Source organism: Poecilia latipinna, unplaced genomic scaffold (genome assembly GCF_001443285.1).
Source record: "Poecilia latipinna isolate Pla-1442-1.1 unplaced genomic scaffold, P_latipinna-1.0 Scaffold572, whole genome shotgun sequence".
NCBI classification, from domain to species: domain Eukaryota; kingdom Metazoa; phylum Chordata; class Actinopteri; order Cyprinodontiformes; family Poeciliidae; genus Poecilia; species Poecilia latipinna.
In genome coordinates, this window is record NW_015113188.1 from 177,446 (window position 1) to 199,722 (window position 22,277).

At 39.5% G+C, this 22,277-nt stretch overlaps 3 protein-coding genes across 3 annotated transcripts; 2 read left to right on the top strand and 1 right to left on the bottom strand.

Moving 5' to 3' along the window:
• Positions 1–109: 109 nt before the first annotated feature.
• Positions 110–4,825, bottom strand: hmces (5-hydroxymethylcytosine binding, ES cell specific). Its single transcript, XM_015041859.1, has 7 exons — positions 4,662–4,825; positions 4,356–4,576; positions 3,470–3,613; positions 3,170–3,385; positions 2,881–3,035; positions 1,914–2,106; positions 110–1,377 (listed from the first exon to the last, which is right to left on the bottom strand). The coding sequence occupies exons 2-7, from the start codon at positions 4,542–4,544 to the stop codon at positions 1,186–1,188; spliced, it is 1,089 nt and encodes a 362-aa protein (XP_014897345.1). The 5' UTR covers positions 4,545–4,576; positions 4,662–4,825; the 3' UTR covers positions 110–1,185.
• Positions 4,826–5,998: 1,173 nt separating this feature from the next.
• ttll3 (tubulin tyrosine ligase-like family, member 3) lies at positions 5,999–13,219 on the top strand. Its single transcript, XM_015041861.1, has 14 exons — positions 5,999–6,106; positions 6,572–6,717; positions 7,529–7,614; positions 7,693–7,834; positions 7,908–7,963; positions 8,057–8,185; positions 8,308–8,422; positions 8,525–8,629; positions 9,123–9,309; positions 9,423–9,571; positions 9,650–9,893; positions 11,256–11,515; positions 12,453–12,628; positions 12,715–13,219. Exons 2-14 carry the CDS (start codon positions 6,648–6,650, stop codon positions 13,138–13,140), a joined length of 2,145 nt encoding a protein of 714 aa, XP_014897347.1. The 5' UTR covers positions 5,999–6,106; positions 6,572–6,647; the 3' UTR covers positions 13,141–13,219.
• Positions 13,220–13,712: 493 nt separating this feature from the next.
• Positions 13,713–20,695, top strand: uqcrc1 (ubiquinol-cytochrome c reductase core protein 1). Its single transcript, XM_015041863.1, has 13 exons — positions 13,713–13,821; positions 14,963–15,103; positions 15,213–15,299; positions 16,032–16,161; positions 16,266–16,464; positions 17,444–17,523; positions 17,605–17,720; positions 18,092–18,235; positions 18,560–18,720; positions 18,836–18,921; positions 19,914–20,002; positions 20,105–20,180; positions 20,267–20,695. The coding sequence occupies exons 1-13, from the start codon at positions 13,759–13,761 to the stop codon at positions 20,329–20,331; spliced, it is 1,437 nt and encodes a 478-aa protein (XP_014897349.1). The 5' UTR covers positions 13,713–13,758; the 3' UTR covers positions 20,332–20,695.
• The last annotated feature ends 1,582 nt before the right edge of the window (positions 20,696–22,277 follow it).

Consider the following 22,277-nt stretch of genomic DNA (forward strand, 5'->3'; position numbering starts at 1 on the left):
AAAAAAAAAAAAAAAAAAAAAAAAAAATGGAAAAAAAAAAATTTTTTTTGTTCTTTTTTTTTTATTTTTGTTTTGAAAAAATTTTTTTTTTTTTTTTTTTTTTTTTTTTTTTTTTTTTTTTAATAATCAAAATGTCTTTAATTGTGGTGGTTATTTTCTCTCGGTCCACCATTGCTGCACAAACAGAGGAAACACTGCTGCTCCATATTTTCCCTAAGACTTGTTACAGTGATATATATACAGCCTGGACCGCATAAAAGAAATCCCCCTACTTCAGCAGGGCTTTTGTGTGAAACTAAACAAGTGAATTAGATGAAAATAATGGTGGCTGACTCTTAAAAAATTGGCATATAATTGAGAATCAAGTTGGGGGGAAAAAAAGTCCATCTGACAAATATGTAGTTATTTTCCCTCACTTTGCAATCATGCTGTCATACCCAGTAGCTTAAATTTATGGAGAAGACTCATTTCGAGCCACACAATAAATCTGATTGTAGCTTAGGTTGGGACTTTTGATCTAAGCGCTGCTCCTCTGTTGGAAAAATGAAGGTTCATCTTGTAATCATTTACCGTTCTCACATCATTTGACATGGGAACCAGCTGCATCAATACAGCATGCCAGATAAACCGGGAGGAGGGATTTTTTTTTTTTTTTTTCTGAAATAACTCCTTTTATTAAATATGTTTATTTTACAAGACTTTGTGTATAATTGCGAATTTCTCAATCATGGTTTAGGGAAGGCAAAGAAAGCTGTTGTAAATCTTCATATCCGACTCTGCCAACTCGCCTGTGGTGGCAAACAGTTTAAGTGCTTCTCATCTTATTTTAACTGATTGGATCTTTAACTGTTGGTTTGTATTATACTGAGAGCTAGAAATTCATCGTAGAGTCTAAAATAGCACACATACTGTAACTCTGACTCTTAAAAAGACAGATGGAAATCTTTGGCATTCATCATTATTAGAATATGGTAATGCACAACATCTACATTGTTTCAAAATGTCTTTGCGTTTCAAGTAATGGATAATAAAAATATCTTGACTTAAGCGTAAAGAGTTCTTGGTATTTATTATTAAATCTTGGGCAGTCAAAAAAACATAAAAGGCATCAACATAAGAAATACACAAACATTTTCATTTACAAAAATGAAGACTGAAATGATCTCTAACAGCTAAATTTCTTGTTTATTTTGTTCTCGGTTTCTTATTGGCTCCCTGAAGCCACAGCTGAAGTCCTCCGGCAGGCTTGCATCGACTCTTAGCCTTGCTGTCTTGCTCTCCTTTGGTCTCGTTCGTGTCGGGCTCCTTCCTTTTAGCCGGGCTGCCACTCGACAGCCAGCTCATCATCATCTTACTGCTAGCTGTGGCCTTGATCTCCTGAAAAACCAGGAGGCAAATCAGTCTGATGGGGGGGGGGGAAAGAAACTCTCGAAATTCAAATTTCTATAAATGTTTTACAAGACATAAAAAGTGTTTTGATACAAACATGTCAGCCAGGAAAGATGGTCTATGTTCCTTTTTTTATTTGGTGTGAGACTAAAAAGAAGTGTCACACTACTCCCTGTGTTATCGTTTGAAAAACTTTATGCAAATGTCACAAGATTTATTCCCATCAAGTGTTGCATTAATTTCACTCCAAGCTCTGGTTTTGCATGAATTTCTGCACCAAAGAGGCATGGCGTGGATGGAAAAAGTGCATGACAGGCGAAGTGTCAGAAGCCCAGATTGCTCCAATGACGCCCTTCAGTTTGTCTGCACTCTTGGGTGTGTGTGTGTGTGTATATATATATATATATATATATATATATATTTATTAACTTTTTAATAATAGTCTAATTTACTGAGATGCTCTTGTCTGACTGTATGGCTGTTATTCAAAGACTGCAAAGACAGTCACTTGTTGGTCTTGCTACCTTTTTCCTGCTGAGATCCACCGGTTGGAGGCACTCTGGGGAGTTGTTGCGCGAGTTGTTGACAAAAGACGAGACGGGGTGAAAGGTCAAAACGTCTTTGGACTGAAGCAGCTTGATGGCGTCCAGAGACTTCACCTCCCCAAAATCGAGCCATCTTCTCACTTCGTCTTCTCCGTCCAGGATGGCTGGCATCCTGACAAAAAAATTAAACACGTAGTTGTTTAAATTTTATTATCCAGGTTATACAAGTAAAATTTCCATTTCCAATTTTTTTTTCTTAATTTATTTGAATAAGTAAAAAAAAAAAAAAAAAAAAGACTAACATTTGCCGATACTGATGTTGACACCGATATATCGTACGTCTCTAACAATAAGTGACTTTGATCAGAATTTTCAACACGAATTCTCTAATCAAAAAATAAATTGTCTTGTGTAAAAAAACAACAATGTATAATGATTGAATAGAAAGGTCCGCGTTTTTAACCAGGTACAAAATCCAATCGGAGAGGGTGCATCTTTAAACATGATAATGAAGAAAACTCAACTCCTTATCTGTAATTTTGAGTGCTTATTTTTTTTGACAATATCAAAGATAGTTAATAGGTAATGCTTGATAATACCAACTTTTCAAGCATTAACTATTATATGATTTGATTCTTTAGTTAAAGTAAGTTTCTAACTACATTTTTACATTTCAAATTTTTAAATTTAAGTTTGTTTTAAGCAAAAACACTCAAGTATACTGAAAACAAGTATCTTATTTCTTTTATGGAAATCCAAATCTTCCATCTTTTTGATATAAAATGGAGAAGACTCTGAAACCTGAATGCTTTTCTATCCTCTATTCTATCATTTTTGCTCCTCAAAACACTAAAAAAACAAAAAAAAATCCTTTACTTTTCAAGACAGTGTAGGAACCTTTTTTTTGTTGCATACAAAAAAGAGAAAAACTGCAGCTACTACTAACCTGTCGTGAATGCTTTGGAGATTCGGTGAAGCGTTCACAGTGATGACGCTGTAGGTGTAAAGAGCTTCTCCACCGCCTGGTGGTGTCCAGCAGTCAAACACTCCGGCCATCGTCAGCAACCTCCACCCGGTCCACTCAGCAGGAGCTTCACTTTCCTTTCAAATTACATTTTGTTTCCAAAATGAACACCTATCTCCCTCACATTATGATTTCCAACGATTTCTGCAATTTTGTTCTAGACGAATAAATAATCTGAAGTACTTTTATTCCAACAGAAGATAATGCAAACCTCTGCCAGGTCATGCGAGATTTCCCCTTTCTCTGACACGACTGTATTGCAAGTTGAAGACGTGACGTCCTGCTGCTGGTCCTCTTTCCGCTCCTGGCTCGGGCCGTTTTTCTGAGGAAAGTAGATGAAGAAAGGCTGCTTCTCCTTTTCCACCCTCTGCCACTCATAAAATCCGTCAGCCATGATGACGCAGCGCTGTCCCTTCAACAGGGGGTCCTTTGAAAAAAGGTCAAGATGACAAGCTCAAAAAAATAAAAGGATGACAAAACAGGAAAGGATGACTTCCACTGAAGTGCACACCTTGTAGGACTTTTTCTCGAGAATGTTTTCACTGCGGCAGTTGCTGGTGCTGTACTGCATCTTGCTGGGGTCACTCTCCTTGAACCAGGCGGGTATGAGACCCCAACGCATTGAGGCCAAAACACATTCATCCACAGGAGCAGTCTAGGGACGACATAAATCAGCAACTTCTAGTAGGACAGCCCTCACTATAGGGATGGCTTAGCATATTCAAAGAGTACATTATTATTATTGTTCAGATCTAAATGCAATTGAGAGATGAAAATAAATATCTGAATAGATACTGACAGAGCTTGAGCTAATTTGTAAAGAGGAATGGTAATAAAAATACATATATCTTTAGATGTATTCAACTTAAGTGAGTTGAATACATGTCACTTTTTTAGCTTAACATTTAAAATATATATATTTTTTTCTTCACATTTTCCAATTATCCACCACTTTGTGATGGTGTACCACATAAAATCCAAATAAAACACAACAAAGTACTCAAAAACCTAAAGGACAGTTATATTTCTGGACACATTACATCTAAAACTAAAACTTTCAAGAAAAAGTTCCTTCAGATGCGCTAGTTATTCAAATATGCTTTGAAAAAAGCTCAGAAGCTATTTATATACAACTTGATTAGAATTTGTACTGAATTTTGCAAACAATAAATTATCACAAAACGCAGTCTATTCAACCTTAAAAAAAAAAACTAAAATAAAGTGAGGTACACAGCACAGGCTCGGAATCATTTAAAGGCGGGAACCAAAAGTTATCTGGGTCGGCACCGTTCAGCTTGAGGGAAACAATGGACCCGCTTGTTAGAAGAAGTCCGTGTAACGTTTAGCGCAAGTGTAAACGTTACACGAATATCCACTTTCACTAAAGCTGAAGTCACCTTGTCGAAATGTCTCTGCGACACCAGAACCGGACTCATGGACTGGAGACTCTTGTTGTAGGAGGGTCTATATTTGTCCGCGTCTCCGTCCCTCCAGCGGGGCTGTCTCCGCTGTCCGCCCCGGTTTCTGTACGAGCAGGCTCGGCTCACCTCGTCCGGAGCTAGAGTGCACGCAGTTCTTCCACACATCTCAGAAAGCTAAAACTGGCTTTGCTTCCAAGCTAAAAACAAACAAACAAAAAACGAGTGACTTTTTTAAACAAAAGGTCTTTATCGCGGCCTATTAAGACCCTTAAAAAAACTTACCAGTTTTTCAGTATTGACGTTTTATGCTAAATGTCAAACTCAAGGTGCTGGGAGTTACTGTGTGTTTAGAAATAGTGCGCGGATTTTGTCTGGGTAGGACTCTGAAGCTGTCAGAGCAACTCTCCCCGCCCCGGATCCAATATGGCGGCTGTAAACTACATCAGGGTTTCGTAAATCCTCCGCTGCTGGTTGCTATGGTAATTTATGAGCCTGTCTACCGTGCAGCACTATAACCCGCTGTAATCTATGGCGGTCCTCCATATATATACCGACTTCGGGACAATTATCATCGAATGACGCTTAAATTATGCACTTTGAAGAAAAAGTGCTACAATAAAAACACAGTGTTAAGCAGAAAATATAAATATCAGAAAATATAAATATATCAGAAAGAATTTATAATGTCAGATTATAATATGCGTCTTCTTCTGCTAACTTCCACAATATATTTATATATTATAGTATAATGTATTATATTCAAAATTATAATGTGATATAATATTATAATATAAGATATAATATCAGAAACAAGATACCAGTAATTATCTGGTATTTGCTGGCTTTGCTTCTCAACTAAAAACAAACAAAAGAACGAGTGACTTTTTTTAAACAAAAGGTTAACTCACAATTGAATATATTTCTTTTATTTTTATTATAATAAAAGCAATAAATAATATATAAACCTGAAAACATCCTTTGAACCCATAAAAAAAGATTTTAAAAGTATGACAAAAACTTTTTGTTAAAGTTCTTTTTTCACTATACTTTTAATCAAATTCTTCACCTGTTCTTAACACCACAGCAGGGGGAATTATCAGTACAGATATTAAGCATTTATAAACTATAAACTGTAAATCAATTATATACACTCACGATTTTCATAAAACGGGGTAGAAAGTTGACTTGAACAATTGTTTCCAATGCGAGTACTGAATGGATAAAATATGTTTTCGCCTTTGTATTAAATTAATGAAAAATGAACTTTTTAGTGATATTCTAAATTATTGATAGAACCTGAATACGAAAAATGTATTTTATATGTATAAATTGATAGGTAGAATGAATTAATCGTATAGGTGTTAACATTTCTGTGTATACATGTTGTAGGATGAAGCAAATAGTACTAGGAATAGTCATTCGCTTCCTTCACTCTTTTTTCCATCAGGAAATGGCTGAATTTTGGTATTTTATTTTTATTCCTTTATTTCATTATATTCCTATGATGGTTTAAAAAAAACATTTATTTGCTTTATATAACTATTTCGTCTAATCAGAAAAAATTTATTCCGTTTAATGTTTTACGGCCTTTTTTTAACAATGGACTGCTCTTCGTCGCCATGTCTAGCAAGTAACTGTAAGGAGGTTGCCATAGTAACAGTAAACAAGTTAACACCGGCGCATCGGGGATACCTGTGGTGAAACTCGGTACAAGGTTAATAGAGCAGGTGAGAGGAACATCTCTGAACTAATAGTGTTTGGTAACACCACGGAACATCCTGCTGACAGCGGCAGGTGGAGTTTGTAACAGTTTTTACAGAAAATGTTTAGAAGCGGCTCAGCATGTGCTCTGTTTTAACAGACAATTTAGGGAAGCCCTGGCGGTTCCATAGCTTATGTAAAATAAATAAATAAACAAATAAATACATAGCAAAAGTCTCATAAACACACTGGTAATTAGGTTTGCTTTCCTTTTATTGCCGTAGCTTAATGAAAGTTTCCCACATCTTTTGGGTGGAGCCAAGCTGTCAACAAAGTAGTTTGACCCACTTAATGCTGCGCGAGGATATAGGGAGGGGCTTATCATCTACACCGGCTGTCAGAGAGAGCTTAAAACGTACAAATGTGTGTTATTGTATTTGCGGAAACGTTTTATCTTCAGGTGGTGCTCACCTTTATGCTGTCTGGTTCAGTCCCAAAGCTGCAAGACAGTGGGAGCTAATGAAACACATGAAATGGTTTCCCTGAGGAAGAAGAGTTGATGTCAACATGAAGGCCACCGATTCTGCCAATGCTGTAATCCTGAACCTAGAGAAACTGGAGGATGGCAAGGAACACAGTAAGTGGACAACAGAAATGTCAAGCGAGCAAAAAATGATCGACATTTAATCTTTTTGTGACTGAGGTTCAGAATACAAAACTCTGCAAAATAAAAATATTTGTTTACATTGTTCACAGTCTTTAATGTATTGAAAAGGGATTTAATAAACCAATGCAAAAATAATGCCTCAATGTGAAGTGGCAGAGAAATGATACATGGATTTCAGCAAATTTCAAAGAACAAAATTGCCAATAAATAAATAAGTAAACAAAAGATCTAAATCCAATTGGGCATGTACAGCAAAATTAAAACTAAGTGTTCAGTGGTTAGTATGCACCAAAAGACTTACTGTAGTAATAAGGTACACACTCAGAGGTCCTGAATAAAAAATGTATGCTACACTTTTCAGATTTTATTCCTGGAAAAAACAAATAAAGCAACACCATTCACCTTGAAATGATAAATTACTTTGGTCTGGTTTATTTTACTACAAGGAAATTTTTCAACTTGAAACATTTGATTTTACACCTCCAAGCAACAGATTATGGATCAACAGTTCTGAATTAATCATATGGTCATGAGCAGGACTTGGAGTCAAATGTTTGAACGTAGAAGCTGTGAATTAATAATTCATCTTTTTTTCTTTTGGTCCAGGCCTTTAGAAATATTATCCAACATGAACACATTTTCTATTGCCGAAATTACTTATGGAGATTTCTTCCATTTAATCAGCAAAACTGTCTGTATTTTCTAGCTGGCTTTGCACCATTAGATCTTTGTCCAAAATTCTACAAAAAATAAGTGCGTACATGTGTTTGTGTGTCAACAGATTCTCCTGAGATCAAAGTGGGATTACCCGACATCAACCCAGGCAGAGTGAAGTTAGCCAAGAGTTTGGTGGAGAAGGCAATTAAGGTCAGCCGCGACTTCTTCGAGACCAAAGCTGTCATTGCTCGGAGAAGGAAACCACAACTTTTGATCCCGCTGTTTCAGATGCACAAGATATTCACCATCCAAGGCCCGTATCCTGTCATCAGGGCAGCTTTGAAGGCCAGAGGCTGGATTGAACAACGAATGCCGCAGCAGGTCCAGCAGCGTCTGAACAGTGACAGCAGATCGAATGATGCGGAAGAAGGTGAGCCGAAAGTATCTGATCGAAACATCCTTTTGTGGTGAACGCTGTTTGAAATGTCGGGCCTTCTCCTCAGACAACTCAGAGGAAACTGAAAAAGAGAAGGAGCCAGATAGACTGCACAGTCTCATGGTAAATGCAGAATTGGTCGCTAAAAGTGGCAGAACTTACTTGAGGGTTCCACCCATCCCTCTTTTTTTATTTATTATTTTCAATTTTTTTCAGTCTCGCCTTGTGCGGAACGAGATGGTTTATTTCTACTGGACAAACCGTAGAGACGCAATCAGCACAAACAACTTGCAGAAAGAACAGATTATCAATCATTTTGCTAAAGCAGGCAGTTTCACCACAAAGGTAGATTTACAACACATGTTTTTTTTTTTTTACGTTCTTTTTACTTGAGTATGTTATTTTTGTACACTTTCCACCTCTGCCCTTCACGCTCACCTTCATCACCGGCCTTTTTACTCCAACAGGCGGGGTTGTGTGTGAACTTAAGGAACCTCCACTGGTTTGACACGGCTGACCCAGACAGCTTCTTCCCCCGCTGTTACAAACTCGCAGCCCAGGATGAGAAGCACGCTTTCATTGGTCAGATCTGGTTTTGCATTCGAGCTAACAATTATTTTATCAATCGTTTATTTGTTTGCAATTTGTTAATGTAGACTTGTCTTTCTGTGTTGTTCTCTGTAGAGGACTACAGGCGGACTGCGTGCACTAGTCTACTGAAATATGTTGTGGAAAAGGACCAGAACATTCAGTGGAACGAAATATATCAGAACTTTCAGGATGTTCAGTGTATGATCCATTGATCACTGTGAACACTTTTACATTTTGTCACATTACAACTACAAGCTTCAATGTATTTTGTTGGGATTTTATGCTATACAAGATAGCATATGATAGTGAATTAGCAGACAACCACCTTTTTATTGCAATTATAGGTGCAAACATTATTGGTTTTATACATTGTCAACTTCATTTTGTTCCTATTTTTATTTGCAAAATAACTCAAGCTTGCTCAGATTTAGATGGAGTCTAATCACAGATTCCTAATTGGATTTATGAAATCTAACACAATTATGCGTTGATCTAAACCAACCTAAGATTGTTTTGAAAACCGTGCAGTCTTCTCCTTCCACCGCAAGATAATGTACAAATTTGTGTTGATGTTCCACGTACAGTCTCAATCATACACAGGTTTGGGTGTTGTAAAGTGACATTTTGAAAAGGTTTAAGGGTTAAGAACTAATCTTCTGCCTGAAGATTGAGTTTCTCCCTCCACATTCAGGGCTGAAGAAACAGAACAAACTCAGGTGTAAACCACTGGTCCCTTCCGAAACGGTTACTACTGCGCTCAAAGTATGCCAGGAATACCTGGAGAGTCTGGAGCACGGAGACATCGACAAAAGCCTGGAAACACTACTGACACAGGAGCAGTGGGAAGGGTTTCTTAACAGTTATTATCTTGTTGCTCAGTGAGTGTTCATCAGGCTTGAGAGATTTTTTTTTTTTTGTCTGGGAAAACGTGCCCTTCAGGATCTCTACAGTGCTTTTTCTCTCTCTCTCTCTCTCTCTGCTTCCTCCACAGTGGCGGAGCTCATATTGAGAAAAGTGAAAATTTCGTTAGCTCCTGCAAGGCCATGCTGCAGAAACTTGAGAAAGTTAGCCCACAGCTGGGCATAGATGGCACACAAAATATCTGGATCGTCAAACCTGGGGCAAAGTCCAGGGGCAGAGGTAGAACACCGGAAGCCGTCAGACACACACACATCGTATTTGAAACGCTCTGTCTGATCTGTTGAATTTGTCTTCAAGGTATCAAATGTGAAAAGCGTCTTGATCAGATCCTCAGGCTAGTGAACATAGACCCAATGCTTATCAAGGAAAGCAAGTGGGTGGTGCAAAAGTACATCGAGAAACCCTTTCTGGTCCACGACACCAAGTTTGACGTGCGCCAGTGGTTTCTGGTCACTGACTGGAACCCTCTGACTGTGTGGTTCTACAAAAAGTGCTATTTGCGCTTTTCCACCCAGCCGTACTCATTAGATACACTGGACAGGTAAGACAGTAAATTCAATACTGGGGGAAACAAATTATGCGTCAGTGATTAATTTTGAAACAGAGAAACAGGAAGTGAAATTCAGAAAAAGGCATCTCTCCTTTGCCTATCACTGTTGGAGGGAGATTTGGTTTTGCATCTGTGTGTAACCTGAAGCGGTTTTACCAAATGGTATATTTAAGGGTGGGTTATTATTATCTGTGACATCTGCAGCAGCAAAATTCAAATTGGACTAAAAGCAGCTTCTGAAACTTTAATCTAATCATGTCTGAATTTTCATGGATTCCACAGGGAGCAGAGAAAGCTGCTCACGTGTAGGGTCTGTTAGAAAGTGACACATCATCAGAAATAGTGGTGTTGTAGTTAGTTTGTGTTTTCTTTTTTTCTTTTCCTTTGAACCTTTTTGTAATAGATCAACACAACGTATCACAAAGGCATCACGTTTAAAACTGTATTTCTAAATCAATAGAAGGTTTTACACGATTCAGTAAGACAGTCAAATCATTAATCCCCCCGATTTTCTTCAAAATAAAAATCATTGGAGTTCTATAATGTCTCAGACTGTGCGTGAATGCAGTCTAAATAATTAGGATTTGTAAGAATTTGTGACACATTTTTAGAATACAAAGAACAACTTGTCTCTTGCTATCTATTCTTATGTCCTGTTATATTTCTGAAATTGTATAAGTATTTTTCATTGAGTCTAAGACTAAGGCATAGTCCACATGTAGACACATATCTAGGAAAACAGATACACTTTATACGTTTTGACATTTCGTCCACACAGAACTGTTTAATATCACAAATGAAAAACAATAATTTATTGAAAACTTTGACCTTTATAAAATTGTGAGAAAACTTTGTATTTGTGTTTGCGTGTGTACGTGGGGAGACGGAGATTTAGGTCCCACATATTACAATCTGCGACAAGTAATGCACCAATATATTCACATACTTGATAAAAACATTGCTGTGTGTTTTATCAACTTGTAATACTAATAAACTATTTAAAAGTAGTTCAACCTATGTATCTATCCATGAGCCTCCTAACTTTTGAAGCAATCTGATTGGCTGTCATAGATTTTAGCTTTGCCCGACACTGCCCCCTATGGGCTTGGAATGTTTAGAACAACACTGAGGAGAGATTTGTGTGCTAAAATCTTTTGTGAAACCGATCCTGTATGTACAATATTATTTTTTTAAAACGGTTCGGCAAAATATTTGTTTTTATAAAAACCGGGCTACATTTGTACAAGGCCTGAAGTGGTTTACAAACCCTGGCATATCTTTGTGTGCTTGCCACTGTTTAGGTTCATTTTGTCCCCAACCCCTTTTCATCTGATTTCTCTTTTCTTTCTTCAGCTCGGTGCACTTGTGCAATAACTCCATCCAGAAGCACCTGAGGCCCTCTCATCAACGCCATCACTGCATTCCACCACACAACATGTGGTTGGATGACCAGTTCAAGGCCTTTCTGGCCAGCCAGGGCAAGGAAGCTCTTTGGGAGAGTGTTGTAGTCCTAGGAATGAAGGCAGCCGTGATCCACGCACTGAAGACAGCACAGGATCTGATAGAGTCTCGCAAGAACACATTTGAGCTTTATGGCGCTGATTTTATGTTAGGTATGATGCACTCGATTTATGTATTACAGATGACAAGACAGCAAGGTAGCATTTCTCCTGAAACACAAACCTGATTCTGCTCCTTTTGGGAGTTACAAAGTTGTTTTTGTGTAAAGAATCAAAGCAGCTTACTCAGCTTTGATGTTTTGATTGGACAATAGTGGCGAGGATGGTAAGTGTTCATCCCGCAGTCGTTGGTCTGTCTGCTTCTGTCACTGTGTCCTTGGTAAAGACACTTCTGGTGGTCACAGAGCCCGGTGGCGCCTCACTCCTGTCAGACTCCCCCAGACTACAGTCCAGTAGCTTGCCACTGTCAGCTTGTGAATAGGTGAATGATTGAATGTAGGAGCGCTTTGGGGTCTTCTAGATTTGATAAAATGCTGCACAAGTACAGGCCATACAGCAGTAACAAGAAAGCTATGGATTCAACACTTTAGAATGACATACAACTTTTTATGAGCTGTGCGATGTTGTGAGCTGCACATAGTCCGAAACCCCTTCACCTCCAAAATCAACTAATCATCCTCCTACTACTTCCTGTCTGTCGTCTTCTTTGTTGTTTTTGCCAGTAGTAACATCGGCTGTTGATCACATGACTCTTGTGATGTGACAAAAGCACTTTGATATGGCTGGGAAAAAAAACAAGTCTTTGTAGTGCACAAAGTTTAGCGCAATGATCTCATCCAACAGGCGAGCTACTGTAGCTCAAACTGCTGATGAGGTGGTTTGCATGAGAACATCTTCGGGCTAGACATTACAACACAACTTTGGAGGTCTAGTAGAATCTCTACAATTCAAGGCTATTTTGGTAGCAGCCACAATTTAAAGTATGCGGCCATAATATTATGGTTGTTTTGTGTCCAACTATGTTTGCATGTCACACAATGCCTATTAAAATTTACATCCCAATAAACAGTTTTGCTTGTGTTTTGACCAGACCTCAGCCTGCAACCATGGTTAATAGAAATCAACGCTAGCCCCACAATGGCACCCTCAACCTGTGTGACCGCCCAGCTCTGCACTGCTGTGCAGGAGGACACATTACGAGTGGTTCTGGACCGCAGAGTGGACCGTTCCGCAAACACTGGGGACTTTCAGCTCATATATAGGCAGGTAAGGTTGAGGTCAAAGCATAATATGCGTAATCAGCCCTGTTTGTGTGTTTCAGCGCTGTTTCAGATGTCATTCCTCATCTCCAGGCGGCGGTAGAAGTCCCACAGTACTTGGGGATCAACCTGGTTGTTGAGGGCTTTGCTGTTAAAAACCCATGTGTTTTTCCTCCACTGAAATCTTCCCAATTGTCATCTTCAAAACGGGGGGGTGCAGTCAAAGAAAAGGAATCTGCACCAGAGAAGGTTCAGCCTCTGCCGAAGGTTATCCAAAAGGCACAAGAGAACAAGACCAGCAGCAGCGAAGCATCTCCTGCTCTTCCTCCAGAACCTTCAATCTCCAGAGTCGCAATTCATCTGCCAGTGACAGTTCTTTCAGTTGATGGAGGCTCTAACTTTGAGCATTTCTCAAAGAAACATGCAGAGGTATTAAAAGTTCAGCCAACAACAGCAACAGAGAAAAAGCAAGCTTCTTTGCGCCTGGTGATGTTCAACTCAAACAGCCCAGTAAAATAGCCAGCAGCCCTATAAGTGCCTAAAATATCTTCCATAAAGGGATTTTATTTCCCTTAAAATAAAATCTGGGATTTGGCATGCATTACGTGTTTTATTTAAATGCTTCTAACTTGAATCTCTCCTACAGTGACTAAGCAGCTACCTGCCTCCTGCCAGGAAAAATATGAAAGACAAATTCATAGCATTTTTAGTTGTAACTGAAAGGAGGCAATCACTTTAAATAATTTATTTTACTGGGAGATTTGATAAAACTGACAGTAAGTAAATTACATAAAAGTTCACAGTACAGTTCACAGTTAAGATTTCTCCCTCATCCTCCATATTTTGTCAGTACAGATAAGGTATACTGTAAAAAGTGAAAGAGCTCAGGGGTTTAATGAAACCACGTTCATATTTTTGTGTAGGGAATTTTAATACATTTTAACTTTTTGGAGCAGAATGGTCTCAGTATCAGCGCTAAAAGAATTGGAATTTTAAGGAATATTACATTTTTTTAGGTTCAGTACTACACACTGGACATGTGGTGGCAGTACCATCCGCTCGAAAAGCTGAAGATCACTTTCTTTCAGCCGGAAGAAGAAGAGTGAAGCGGCGACAGCCTTCTCACTGAGTTTAGAAATGGCGGCGTCCGTGTGCCGAGTAGGGAGCACCGTGGGGCGAGTCCTCGCCAAAACCCGCAGTGTGAGTGTTTCGACAGACTTTTAATTAGTAGATGTTTTAGCTGAGCAGTGTTGCGATTGCTGAATTAAATAACCAAAAGTGTAACGGCCAGACCGGTGTGGTGGTCGAGCTAGCTGTGCCGAGTTGCTAACCGGTTAGCATCGTTTGGCTAACAGTGAATGCAAGGTCAATTACCAAATGGAGCTGCACGACTTTTAACTTCTTATTGTAACGCAATGTCCAGTTTATACATTAGGGATACCGGTTGTTTTCGTTGTTTGTTGTCCTCCACGAAGTCAGTTATTGTAATAACGTCTGTTTGTCCTCCCCTGTCCTCAGAGCTTCCTGAGTAGCAGCGTTAGCATTGTGACTTTTAAAAGGCAGATTCTAACTCTTTGCTCTGTGTGTTTTGTTTGGACAGTCACTTTGAAAAAAAATGACTGAGAATGTTATTGAATCCCACTCATGTTTACACCGAAACTAATGGAGCAGCGTCTACTTTTGATGCACCTTTACATTTCTGTAATTAAAATGGGTAATCATCATCCCTCATTTACATTGAAAACCGAAAGGTTTTAACCCCAAATCATAATAATTTTCTTAAGGGTAATACCATAGCTCACTTTCTTGGTAGCAAGAATAAACGTCCCTTAATTGTTGTGTAATTGTTTAGTCCGCCATAAGGAAACAGTCAGTGTTTTTAAATGTTTTTTTATAATTGGAAATACTGACAGATATTTAGCCTGGAGACAAAAATATATAATTCCAACATTGTTAAATCAAAATTTTAGGTATAAATGATGTGTGTTTTGTCATGCTTTTGATGGAATATGGATTTGAGCTGGCTAATCTAATCTATACTTGCACATCTAATCAGTTGATATTCAGCAGATAAATGGCTAAAGACAAAATTTGGTTTGTTTTAGGTTGTCTTCATCTATAAGTAAATAAAGTAAGTTAAAATAAAATTTCAAAAAATTACTCTCAGCTATTTCCCCAACTAGAACAAAAAAAAAAGATGCTCATAATATTCTGGGTATGTTTATGTTTTCAGCGGGGTATCTCTAAACTGCAACCAGTAACACCCAGAAAAGAGATGAGTCGAAAATATAATTTTGAACCCAATTCAAACATACAATTATTTTTTTTTTGCGAACTGCAGCCCATCCTGCTGTCTTTGAGACGTGGACAGGCGTCGGTCAGCTATGCCCAGAGCCTGGCAGGAGCCCCTGAAACCCACGTCTCTGTCCTGGACAACGGTCTGAGAATTGCATCTGAGGATACAGGACATGCAACTTGCACCGTAAGAGCATATTCATTTGTCCTTTTAGTCCCCTGTCCCAGCCAAGACAGTATTAACGTACATAATGGACATCAACAACCTAACCTCTGACCTCATCTCACCTTCACAGGTTGGAGTTTGGATCAGCGCTGGCAGCCGCTATGAGAGCGAGAAGAACAACGGAGCGGGCTTTTTCCTGGAGCACATGGCTTTCAAGGTGGAGTCATCACTCGACGTTTAAAATAAGACTTTTTGGCCAGATTAAGTAAAATGTATGTTTGTTGCATGTAAATATACTGTATGTATTTATTCATTTGACTCCTTTTAGTTACATTTTGTTGTCTGAAACAGCCCTGCAACAGCAGTAAAGTTGGATATCAGGTCAAAACATCATGATTTACATTTCCTTGACTCCATTTATGCTGCAATTTAAAAAATAAATAAATCTGTAATCGGATCAGAATAGGAAATAAGAAAATAAGATTTTAGTGACCTGTTAATTTTGTTCTGATTTCTGGGTAAGAAAAATAAAATGACAAGCTAAAAGAGCAGCATTCAGAATATTTTTTATGTAGTTATTGCTGTCATGAGGATGATATGAGCGTATGTGAGACCTGCTGCTGTCAAACGATCATGGAATTAACAGTTTTTGGCATCTGTTAATGATTAGCATGATTAGCATCATGTACTCTAGAGAATGAACAGTAGGTTCTTAGTTTAACTCTAAAATGTATTTTCCAAATCCAGCTAAAAAGTGTGAACTTCTTGTAATACATTAAGCTGAAGCTTCTCCCGATTCTTTTAGGCTCGATCAGTTCCCATCTACAAGGTTCAGAGATTTCCTTTAGCCTGTGATGTTAAACCCAGTGACAGTAGGGGGAGCCAAAGACCAAACATCAGCCAGGATGCAACGATCCCAAGTAAAAGTGTACAAATTGATTTTCTGCAGGGAACAAAGAAGCACCCCCAAACCGCCCTGGAGCAGCAGGTGGAGTCTATGGGTGCTCACCTGAGTGCCTACACCTCCAGGGAGCACACTGCTTTCTACATGAAGACCTTCACCAAAGACCTTCCTAAAGGTGAGAAAACAAACCTAGAAGCCATGAAATGTTTTAGCGATTCAGAACGATCACATTAAATCACCGCCTCAAATCCCGACCACTGACTGACCCGTGGTCTCCAGCTGTGGAGTTGCTGTCAGACGTGGTGCAGAGCTGCACGCTGAACGAGGCGGACATCGAGCAGCAGAGGAGCGTGGTGCTGCGGGAGATGGAGGAGGTGGAGGGCAACCTGCAGGAAGTCTGTCTGGACCTGCTGCACGCCACAGCCTACCAGGGGACGCCGCTAGGACAGAGCGTGCTGGGGCCGTCCAGCAACGCCAGGTAGGAGGGACGGGACGCTCTCTGCTCACGTAGTCAGGGTTTACAGCGTTCGTATGGCTGGAAATCCCTAAAAACGCTTGCATTTCATTTAGTTTTTTTCAAGGTTTGGAAAGTGCTTGAATTCTGTATAACGTCCATGAAAGTGCTTGATATTCAAACTACACAGTTTGAATATCAAGCTTTTAATCAATCTAGAAGCCTAAAGCTGATTACAGACAAAACCAGATTTCTTTACCTCTTAATAAAGACACATTTTTTTTCTCAGTCTGAAGTTAAATCAGACTAAACTTTTTATGCTTTAGGTTTGTTAGGATGAACTAAATTATTTCTACTTGCTACATGCTAGAAATATATTTAGTTTTTTGTAACTTTGAATATTATTAGTATTTAATTTGAACAGAAGGGTCATTTACCTTAACACAGTTTGCTTAGATTGTTTCAGTGTCATTCACATGTATTATTCCTAATGATTTATTGGTTGTTATATTTCATACCTTATACAACATTACTAAAATGGGGAGATTTTTGGTTAAGTCATTATTGTGTTCATGTGCCTACAGGATGTGTGAGAGAAACATTTCAAACAGAAAACTATATATTAGTTTACCTCGTTCCTGCTGTTGAACGTAGAATACTACCACAAAACATTTTTAATAATGGTAATAAATTATGTCACATAATGGTGAAATTATTATTTTTTTTTTTTTACTTCACCTGTATTGTTTGTATCTCCAAATTGTGGCGCTGGAAACGTTTGAAAACACCGTAAACGTTTTACGGTGTGAAAAGTGTTCAAACCCTGGTGTTAAATATTCTTTCCACTAGAATAGCGCCACCACTAAAACTGCTCTGTTTGTGGACGTAGCTCATTATCGAGTCCAGCTGCTACATTATTTATCGTAACATAGCTAAAAACACTGACGACAGAGACAACATGGCTGCCAAAATGAACGCTGCTTCTTGTGTTGATCGCTGTCAGGAACCTGACCCGTCAGGACTTGGTGGATTACGTCAGCAGCCATTACAAAGGCCCCCGGATGGTGCTGGCGGCCGCAGGAGGTGGGTCCGCAGCTCCCGTCTCCTGTTTGATGGCGGTGGGACCCAGCGTTTTAATGTTTCTAACGTACGCCTCATCTACAGGTGTGAACCACGACGAGCTGGTGGGCATGGCCAAGTCTCATTTCAGTGGACTTTCCTTTCAGTATGAGGGAGACGCCGTCCCCGTCTTGTCTCCCTGCCGGTTCACTGGCAGCGAGGTGAGACACCGAAAATAAACATCCCCCAAAAATCCTCAAGTACATTTAGTTAGACAATTATAACTGTAAATATTAAGCATAGAATAATTATATATCTGCGAGATATTTAGGTTTATCTTTCAGTCTGACCAGCATGTTTCATCTGACTGAATTATTAAATTATTTCCACATTAGAGTTTTTGGTTGTAGCGAAGGCATAATGAATAAATGTTCAGTGGGTGTGAATACTTTAGCAGGGCGCCGTCACAGACTGACACCAGCTGTGTGGCTCTTTGCTCGTCAGACTTTGATGAGAAATATTGGTGACGCTTTAGTAGATTTGCATCCTTATTGACTGGAATGTTTACAGTAAAATTCTTGGTCTTGTTCAGATCCGCATGCGGGATGACGGTCTTCCCCTGGCACACATCGCCATCGCCGTGGAGGGCGCCAGTGTTTCCAGCCCCGACATTGTTCCCCTTATGGTCGCCAACGCCATCGTTGGCAGTTATGACCTCACCTACGGGGGTGGAAAGGTGGGTGAACATCTGTTTTTTTCTTTCTTTCCTCTGGTAGTGAGAACAGTAACATCTCATGACTTGGTGGGAAAAAAGAAAATCCCCTTTAAGCTTTGCCCACTCGGGACTCTCCATGTCCTGAGTGGCCATTATGGAGGGGTAAAGCATTGCCTGTCTAAAAACCTGAGTCAGGGGTCTTCCCTCTGCCTCCGGACCTGTCGGGAGGAACACACCTGCTGAGCATTGTTTACGTCGTGGATTATTGGATGTCATCAATTTCTTTGCATGTCTTTGGTCTGACATTCGTCTCTCACTCTCTCACTCTCTCTCTCACACACACAGCACCTGAGCAGCCGTCTGGCTCGCCTGGCAGTGGAGGACAACCTGTGCCACAGCTTCCAGGCCTTCCACTCTGCCTACAGCGACACCGGCCTGCTGGGCATCTACTTTGTGAGCGACAAGCACCACATCGACGACATGATGCACTGGACCCAGAACGCCTGGTGAGGAACCGATCCGAGATCATTTAATCCAGAGTCGGAGAGGTGGATTAATCCTGCAGGTTATACAATGAGTGCTTGTAATTCATGTGGTTCCTACCTTGTTTTGTCCCTGCAGGATGAACCTTTGCACCACGGTCACAGACAGTGATGTTGTTAGAGCCCAAAACGCTCTGAAGGCCAGCCTGATTGCACAGCTCAATGGTACCATGATCTCTTTCCTGCTGCCTTTACTATCTAGACAGTGATTTTTGTTTCACTTACTGTTAAATAGTCTGGAGCTGCAAAACCTTCATGAATCTTCAAAAATATATAGCTTTTTAAAAGTTATTTAAAATTAGAAACAACGTAACACCACATAACTAGGATTTAATTTATTGTTCTAAGGCAAATAAAAACATAAAACCTTTATAATGAGAGATGAAACAGATTTTTATATGATAAAATAATAAAAATACTTCAGCCTAGTGGCACACACAGACACAACTTTGTGCTTCCACCTGTATGAGGACGACAAAAACACAAAATCCAACCAAGTATCTGTGGTCTAGTTAGATAAAACTAACTTACAAGTAACTTTATAGTAAGATATGTGTTTGTAAATAATTCCTTAATATTAATGAAACAGTATTAGTTTCATTAATAATAATCTACCAGTGGAACAAGACATTTTAACTTATGTGGGGAAAATGTCTTGTGTCACTGGCAGATTATAGCTATAGCTTGTACTTTTTCATTAACATTGAGGAATTATTGACTTAAAACACTCTTCTTCATCCTGCTGAGTGTTTACTTGTTAGTTTTTGTCTAATTTCAAGTATACTAGGATATTTGCAGTAGAAACTAGACCACATATACTTGGTAGGATGTTTTTTTTTAGCATATGCATCGACTTCCATTCTTACCCTAAAGATTAGCAGCATATTCCAAACTTTAGCCAAAGGTTAGTTCACACCAAACCTCCAATCCTAATCCATAGCCTTAAAGAAGGAGGACCACCACATTAGAGCAGAGCTTCGACCCTCATAAGGCCTGTTGGTAATAAGAATATGCCAGAGAAAGTCCTAAATAGAAAGCTAAACACAAACACACACACTAAATGTGGCCCCAGAGCTACAGGTTTGCTATCATGGATGTCTACAATTCAGTCTACACGCCGCGCATCAATTTAAGCTAACAACCACTCGATCTCGTAGGCACAACACCGATTTGTGACGACATCGGCAGACAGGTCCTGAACTACGGACGTCGTATTCCTCTGGCAGAGTGGAGCGCCCGGATCGATGTGAGTCGTCTTTCCACAGCACGCTGCAGATCCTTTTTTTTTTTTTAATGAATCACAACTTTCTCATCTGAAGAGTTTTCTCTTCCTCCTCTCATCTCCCAGGCTGTAACTCCCAGGATGGTGCGCGACATCTGCTCCAAATACATCTACGATAAGTGTCCTGCCGTGGCTGCTGTCGGTGAGCTCTCCACCCTTCCCGTTCTTGTAGGATCAGAACCGGGTCGCTGTACGCACTCTGACCTGTCCCCTCCTCGTCTCCACCAGGTCCCATTGAGCAGCTACCGGATTACAACAGGATGCGCAGCGCCATGTACTGGCTCCGGTTCTAGGAAAACATCCGCTGCTCTTCATTTCGTCCTCTTCCTACCTTTTCTTCTGTCACCCGAGGGTCCTCCTCTCATCTCACCCATTCTGTACCTTAGTTACCCGTCGGGGAAGCAGCCGGTCGGAGTCTCTCAAATATTCTCCATGTGTTGATTGTACTTTGCAGGCACTTGTCATCTGAAACGTTTTTGAGAAACTTGCAGCGAGGACAAACGTAAATTCTTGATTAACTTTGTAAAGCAATTCAGCCAGTATCCAAGTTGGAGCAACGAGAGAATATTTATACATTCTGTAAACATTTGTTTTCTGTCCACTGTTGTACATACCAGAAGTTGTCGTTAAGACACAAATAAAAACAATAAAGCTTTAGTGAATTGTTTTATTTCTTGACCTCAATTCAAAAATGGCAAACTCAACCGGTGTGCAGCTGGAGGATTTTATTTTTCTTTACTTTGGACAATTATGTTTTTTGTTTTTTTTGTTTGTTTTTCACTACTGGGAGCATCTGATTAACATCTCAAAAGCTGATCTGGGAAGTGCTTCCCAAATCAGCCTGGCTTTCTAACCATAAGGCCGACAGATTTAAAGATGAAGCGGATCAGCAGAACTTGACAGCAACTGACTGTGTCCTGCTGGAGACGTTGGAATATTGTCTCTACTGCCTGGAAATTGAGCTGTTGGCATGTAGCTAGCCATCATTCTAGCACCAGTCTTCGGTCAGAGGCTTCTTCCGAGTCTCTGCAAGACTGACTGCTACAGTAAATCCTTCCTGCGCCCAGTTTCACCATCCATGACGACCATTTGGAGATTCTTGCAGAATGTATGTTAAGTCAACATTATATGTGTGTGTGTGTGTGTGTATATATATATATATATATATATATATTGGTATAAATTATTTTTGAATTGTCACTGGAGGTTATTTTGATACTAGAGGATTCATCACTGCTAGTTTTTGCTTTTATGTCCTGCTGTTCTCTTGTGGTATTTTTTTAATTTCATTTTCATTAATGCTGGTAGATTGAGCAGGGAGGTTATTTTTTTCCTTTTCTAATTCAAGATGGTCTCATAATCATTGCTATTTCCTAAACAATTAGATTAAAGTGAATCTTCTGAAGCATAAAAATGTTAGAAGCAGTTATAAAATAAAGCTGAATAACTTTCATTCACATTCTCTCCCACTAAAAGAAAAGTTATAATACAGTCATTCAGAACAATAACATTAAAATCTCACGATAAAACCCGGTGTTCCAAACTTTATCCTTCATATGATGGTGGAGTTTCCTCGGGTTCTGATGGATCGATGGCAGACATGTTGCTGGTCCGACCCACTGCGTTTATTCACCGCACTGACGTTACTGCGATCATCCCCCGGCGCTGCGGGGTTTGGATGTTGTTACCGTTCTGTATCATTAGTGAGATGAGGAGAAGGCCTTTGATGGGGTAGAGGTGAGGTGACTCAAGACGCGCTGGGTTTCCTTTCTGGGCCTGCAGCCTCTTCCTTCTCCTTGTTCTCGTCGGGAATTAGTCTCTGATGCTGCATTTTTTTTTAATCCTCCGTGTGTTTCTGGCTTCTGTTATTTAAAAACTCTAAAATTAGTGCCCGGATGTTTGTGAACTTGTGCTTTTTTACATTTTGTGACCTTATGATTACGCACTAATGTATTTCATCGCGTTGTTTGGGACGTAATAAACAGCGCAAAACAATAAAAGTACTGCGTTTTTTCTTTTTTGAAGAGTGAGGCGTGCAGCTGCAAGTCTGTTCCGGTATACCAATTTTACATATCTATAGCTCAAACTATAATCAGCATTTATTACGTTTTGCTAAAGATAAACATTTGGATTGAGGTCTAGACTTTGACTAGGCCATTCTCCGCCAGACTGGATTGAAAAGATTCTGTGATCAGTAGTTTTAAACGGTGAGCATTTAAAGCTGCTTTGAACTGCAGCT

Coding starts and splice junctions, on each gene's coding strand:
- hmces (XM_015041859.1), bottom strand. CDS start 4,544: ATGTGTGGAAGAACTGCGTGCACTCTAGCTCCGGACGAGGTGAGCCGA. Junction 3,614..4,355: donor CGCAGAGACATTTCGACAAG/GTGACTTCAGCT, acceptor TGTCGTCCCTAG/ACTGCTCCTGTGGATGAATG. Junction 2,107..2,880: donor CTCCAAAGCATTCACGACAG/GTTAGTAGTAGC, acceptor TTTTTTTGTCAG/GATGCCAGCCATCCTGGACG.
- ttll3 (XM_015041861.1), top strand. CDS start 6,648: ATGAAGGCCACCGATTCTGCCAATGCTGTAATCCTGAACCTAGAGAAA. Junction 8,186..8,307: donor CAGGCAGTTTCACCACAAAG/GTAGATTTACAA, acceptor TTACTCCAACAG/GCGGGGTTGTGTGTGAACTT. Junction 8,423..8,524: donor TGAGAAGCACGCTTTCATTG/GTCAGATCTGGT, acceptor TGTTCTCTGTAG/AGGACTACAGGCGGACTGCG.
- uqcrc1 (XM_015041863.1), top strand. CDS start 13,759: ATGGCGGCGTCCGTGTGCCGAGTAGGGAGCACCGTGGGGCGAGTCCTC. Junction 17,721..18,091: donor GCCGGTTCACTGGCAGCGAG/GTGAGACACCGA, acceptor GGTCTTGTTCAG/ATCCGCATGCGGGATGACGG. Junction 20,181..20,266: donor TCCTGCCGTGGCTGCTGTCG/GTGAGCTCTCCA, acceptor CGTCTCCACCAG/GTCCCATTGAGCAGCTACCG.